The 5,818-nt window shown below is 59.0% G+C and overlaps 1 protein-coding gene across 1 annotated transcript in view; it reads right to left on the reverse strand.

Annotated features, from left to right (window-relative positions):
* Positions 1 to 6: 6 nt before the first annotated feature.
* The window catches only part of SLC45A4 (solute carrier family 45, member 4), a 64,296-nt gene continuing 58,484 nt past the window's right edge, over positions 7 to 5,818 (reverse strand). Inside the window, exons 7-10 of the mRNA XM_010834811.1 lie at positions 5,500 to 5,599; positions 4,135 to 4,346; positions 2,897 to 3,254; positions 7 to 2,430 (exon numbers count right to left, since the gene is read on the reverse strand). Coding sequence (XP_010833113.1) covers positions 2,348 to 2,430; positions 2,897 to 3,254; positions 4,135 to 4,346; positions 5,500 to 5,599 — 753 coding nt within the window. The 3' untranslated portion in view covers positions 7 to 2,347. The remainder of the gene's footprint in view (positions 2,431 to 2,896; positions 3,255 to 4,134; positions 4,347 to 5,499; positions 5,600 to 5,818) is intronic.

A 5,818-nucleotide genomic window follows, 5' to 3' on the forward strand; every position in this document is an offset into this window, starting at 1 on the left:
ACCCAGAAACATCGCCAACACTGACTGCCGGCAAGATGGGGACAGGGTGCTGCCTGTCTTCACTGAGCTGACTTTTTAGGGAACCAAAGACGCGGATCAGATCCACACCACCCTATCTGGGAAGTCCATCGATATGACCCAGCAACCAGCCAAATCCCTACCAAGCTCTCTGCTCACAGCACCCAGTCCTGACCGGTGCCCATGACCCCCAGGGCCCACGAGGCCAACTCCAGGCTCGACTCCAGCATCGGCTACCCGGCCAGCCCACCCCGTGGGTGGCACCACCCACTGGTCACCTGGGCTGGAGACCAGACAGAGGACCTTTCAATGAGGGGCCACAGCCGCGCTCCTTGGAGTGGCCCGCCAGCGGCCCCCACGGCTACCTGAGGTACAGTGTTAGGAACCAACCACGGCCCCCAGCCACGGCCGGCCACCACCACGTGGACAGCCCACTCCACTTAAGACACAAGGTGACGCTAGAGCCTCGAGTCAGTGCAACCTGGGAATAGCCTCGCTGCAGATATGGGGCTGAGGCAAACTCACTCACTCCACAACCCCCCCACAAAGCTCACCACCTCGAGGGCTGGAGGCCGGCTCCATGACTGCTCACTCCTGACCCGGGCCGCGAGGTACCCGCCCTCCCAGATCCACTCCGGTCACAACAGGCATAAGGCCTGGCGGCCTGCAGGACTCGAGACGGCCGCGCACACACTCGCTCCTGCATCAGCCGTCGACAGACGCCTCTCCCCAGCGGGCCTCCACCCCGAGCACGTTCCAGGGCTGTTCTTGTCCTTCCGTGTCTTCGCTGTTCCAGACCAGGTTTAAGGCTGGCATCCCTGGGGCCCCGCTTGCTCCTACACAGCAAGCCCCGGCCGGGCTGTGGACAGGGTGGGCCCGGGGGGTGCGGCCCTTCCGGCCGGTTCATCGCAGAGCTTGACTCGGGCTCTCCCCGACACCCCTACATTCTCAGCTCACTGCCCTCCCCCGTTTTCTAGCTGTCAGGAGACCCCCTTGAGGAGCAGAGCAGCTAAACAGAGGCTGCGATCTAGAGTCACAGGAGGACTTTCCATCTTAAAGCCACGAAGGCCATCGAACGGCATCAAAGTGCTCTGCCGGGTACCTGCCGGGGGGGCGAGGGGAGAAGCACAGACCGGATGGCGGGCTCAGGAGTGGGAAGGACTTGCCCGTCTGGGCACAGGATCCCCAAGGCCCTTCTCCAGCCGTGATGCACGTTGAAAACGCTCCCAGTTCCCAGTCGGTTCTCCGTGACCCTGGGCTTCCAGGGGAGGACACGTGGCTTGCGGCTGCATCCAGAACGCACAGGCACCGCCACCGCTGCTCCTCAGGAACAAACTGCAACCTGCACAGTGCCGCCAGCGACGGAGGCGGGACGGGCCAGAGGCCGGGCAAGGACGCGGAGCACGGCTGTTCCTCTCAACACAAGGAAATTCAAGTAGTTTATTTAAAAACTGCGTAGTTTCATCTTGAAATATATATCTATATATATATATATATATTTGCTTTAGAATGATCATATTGCAGCATGACTCTCATGCGTTTTAAAGTACTTTATTTAAAAACATAGCGACTTGAGGCAGCGAAGAGTTACAGTCCTCTCACTTTATCTGGGCGATGTGTGGGAGGCCTCCCTCTTTCTCCTGAGATCAGCGGACTTAAGACTGACCGTCCCAAAGAAGAAAAGCAGAAACTGCTTACTTAGAAAGAGATTGTGGTTTGAAAAGCATTTCCAAACAGCTGCAGCATGTGACGACCGTGCTTCCCCGGGGTGCAAGTTTGGTTCTGCGCTGAAACCGGAAACGCCGCGCTGAGCCAACCTGTGGGGCGGACCGTCCCTGGCCGAGACCCGCTTTCTTCACGGCGGGGTGGTCCTGACTCTGGCGGCCGGCGGCGGTGAGCAGACGCAGAGGTCAGATGGGCGCGGAGTGTCTGGCGTGTGGGCCTGGCGGCGGGCGCGGGTGGCAGTGCCACGCCGGGAGTCCTGCCCCCATGGTCCACAGATGGTTCAAAGACAAAGTGCAGTGAGAGAGTCACAGCGGCTCCCGGAGCTTCGGACAAGACGATGGGCAGGGGGCGGGCACAGATGCGGGCGGGTGCGGGGACAGCTCTGCCAGCTCCAGGGCTGCCCCGGCGGGCGGCCCGGCCCGGCCCGGCCCAGCGGGCCTCCCTACCAGTGTTCCGGGGGCCCAGCCTCCTCCCAGCTTTGGTGTCGCAGCTACTGAGGCCCGCCGCCCAGGTACAATGTGTCAAACAGGAAAGCAGGAGATGTGTTCTTCAAGAAAACCACAGTTTTGGAAAATAAAGACAAAAATTTTTTTTTCTAAAATAATCATAGAGAAAAATACTCTCCAATAGCTGCAGCACCAACAAAATGTGACGAGATCTGACAGAACGTCCAAATACCTGTAGGCATCCACAGGGAAAAAATGTGATAAAAAGTGTTTTAGTCACTGACTACACAACCGTTATCTGAAGAATTCAGATAAGATATAGCAAAATACATCAGATACTTTTTTGCTTTCAATTGTAACTTTAGAAATGCAAAAATCTTGTTTTTTCTAAATCACTTCTCTATATGGTAAATTTGGTTTATAATTTTAAAACGTGCAGAATAATATACCTGCAGAACAAAAGAGACAGTTGAAATTAAAAGATCTTTTTTCGATTAAAAAAAAATGATTCAATTTTTAATTGTGGAAAAAGTAATTAATGAGGTGTTTTCACCTACTGGCGCAAACCTACCCTACAGCTACTGAGCCTCCACCAGGGTCGATGAAGGGCTCTGGTGCGCGCGGCTGCCAAGGCCACGGCAGCCGGCCTGCCGGGCACCACCCCCGCCTCCCCGCCGCCCTGGAATGTGTGTGCGGCGCGGCTCAGACCATCGACTCGGTCTCAACGAGCCCCTGCGGGGCCTCCTTCCGGGACAGCTTCAGCACCGTGGGCTTCTCAGCGCTGCTGCTCGCGCCTTCGCCCAGCGGCTGGGAAGACAGGCCCTTCTGCTCTTCCTTGGCCTCTTCGGACACCTCTGGGTAGATGACCAGGAAGGCGGCTGTCAGGAAGCCCAGGAAAGAGCCCACGGAGGCCACCATGGGGATGACACGCACGGTCCCCACCGCGTCGACCACGCTGCCCAGGGCGGAGGCCACCAGGATCTGGGAGATGTAGACCTGGCAGGACAGGATGGCGCAGTCGATGCCGAAGCCACGCTTGGAGGTCCCGGGGCTGTGATGCACGTACTGCAAGAGAGGCAGGCACGGCGTGAGGGCAGGGGCCAGACAGGAAAGCCACGCACCGGCATGCCCCGGGTCTGAGGCAGAACTGCCTCCCTCAGCAGCTGCACACCCGCTCACCTGGCTCTGTGTACCCCCCACCCTTATACTGAACACGGTACTGGGGTTTCCAGCCACTGCAGGAAGGCAAGGAAAATAAATAAAACCCTTAAGAATTAGAAAGGAAGAAATGAAACTCATTACCCATGGAGGATGTGACTGTGTGCGCAGAAAGCCTGGAAGAATCTATAAATATGCTATGACAATTAATACAATATACCATATTTAGAGAATATTATAAAGGCTCAATACTACAAAGTTTTAACTCTGTCCAAATTGATCCATATAATCAATGTGTTTCCAATTAAAAAAAAAAAAGTCCAGAAGCTGATTCTAATGTTTAAATAAAAAGGAAATGGTCAAGGTAACTAATTAACAATGTTGAAAAACCAAGCTGGAGAACTTAACACTACCAGGTTTCATTCAGGTCTTCTTGTAAAACTACTTAAGACAGTGTAGCCACTGTGAGCGGACAGACAGAGCCATGGAAGAGAAAACAGACATCCCCCAGCCAGACCCCCACCCATGTCTGTGGCTTGGCAGTGTCGGGGGAGGGGAACAGGACACCAGTCACCTGACCATCCTTACTTGGGGGCACCATAAAGTTCTGATCGACCTTAGACCACACACACACCCTCTATCCCAGGCAGACCACAGGCGAGGGCATGAGTGCAAGGGAAGACGTGGGCAAGAATGCTCCACGCAGAAAGCGCCAGTGAGAGCTGCAGAGCCGCCCACAGCTGGCGAGCTCGTGCTGGGGCCTCCCCTCCAGCGCCCGCCCACCCACCTCTCTGATGTCGTGGTACTGCCCGAGCAGGGCATAGGGGCAGTAGGAGATGCTCATGGAGACGACGCCCATGGTGCTGATCATGATCATGGCCACGTAGACGTTGGCGAACATGGCCATCACAGCCGTGCCCAGGGAGAAGCCCAGCGTGCCCAGCACGTAGACGACCCTGATGCTCAGGTCGTAGCTGTCCAGGTACTTCTGTAGCAGGGCTGCAGAGAGAGGCCGCGTGGTGACCGGAAGGCACACGGCCTGCTTGCTCCCCGGCCTCCACTGCACTCAGCCTGGCTCAGGAACAGGGACGGGACGCCCCTCGCCTTTCACTCCCTGGCCACCACGCACAGCCCCTGGATGGACCCCCAGCTCACCATGCCCCAATCCACCACCAGGGGCTCCACACTTCAAAAGGAGGTCGACCCTAGTGGTTCCAGACCTGTAACCTGGTTCTATCCCGCAGCCCCGTGGGACTCCCTACCTTGCAGAGCCAGGCCTTCCGACCCTTCCGCCAGTCTAGGCCCACTCGGGGTCCTCTCTGGCCTTGGGCCCTGCCCTGCCTCAGGGACTGAGTTGTGGCTGGTTTTCCTCGCAAGTCCCCACCCCTCTGGGTCAGGCTTTCTGACCCAGCTCTCCTGAGAAGTCCTGTAGTAAAGCAGTCAGCACTGTGACCGTCAGGCTGGCTGTCCGTGGTCACCGGCTGTTATCCCATCATCCTCAGGTAGAGACTGAGCAGGGTCCAGGCCAGGATCAGCCAGAGGCCTGTAACCGCGGCTCTGCCCCATTCCCGGGAGGCACACGTGCGCACCACTCCTGAGCCTGAAGCCTGTCACTCCCACTCTCTGTTCTCCAGAGCACAGTGGACCCCAAGGAAGGCCACTTGTCTCCTCAGCCACCCCGACCTCCAGCAGGCCCCAGACACACTGCGTGCGCTCAGGCAGAGCCCGGACGCCTGCCCTTCCGGCTCAGAGCACAGCTGCTGCAGCGCTGCCATCGCCCTGAGCCCGCAGGCCCTCCCTGGGAGCCGGCAGGCGTCTGCGTGGAGGACAGCTGAGGGCTTACAGCGCTGCCTTCTCAGCCACGGTGCGAGCAGCTCCGCCTCCCGGCGGCGATGAACAGTGACACTGCTGCTGCCCCTGAGGTCGGCCCCGGCGGGGCAGGGCCTGCGGCCCACGGAGCAGGACGCCTGTCGGTCTTCGGGGCCGGCCCCGGTGGGGCAGGGCCTGCGGCCCACGGAGCAGGACGCCTGTCGGTCTTCGGGGCCGGCCCCGGCGGGGCAGGGCCTGCGGCCCACGGAGCAGGGTGCCTGTCGGTCTTTCGGGTCACGGAGCGAGTCCAGGTGCTCGGCTCACCTGGCTGGGGGCCGCTTACCTGAACAGGTGGCACCGGTGGCTGCATAGATGACCAGGCCCCAGCAGCCCATCTTCACGCCCGCGCTGTAGGCCTGCCACGCCGTCGAGTTGGATGGAGCCTGTTCAGACGCAAGACGAGGGTTCAGGGGGTGGGGCCGGCGTGCTGCGCCTCCAGGTAGAGGGATCATTTACACCGAAATCACTGATGCATCTCAACTGCGGCAGCGTGGGGAGCAGCAGCCACGGCCCAGGCCGCTGCTTGTGGCGGACCCTACTCTGTACTCTCTCCCAGCCCTGCTCCGCTATCTGGGCCTAGGACGCCTGCCGCTCCTGCCTCT

This window comes from Bison bison, unplaced genomic scaffold, assembly GCF_000754665.1.
Source record: "Bison bison bison isolate TAMUID 2011002044 unplaced genomic scaffold, Bison_UMD1.0 scf7180017864036, whole genome shotgun sequence".
In the NCBI taxonomy this organism is placed as follows: Eukaryota; Metazoa; Chordata; class Mammalia; order Artiodactyla; family Bovidae; genus Bison; species Bison bison.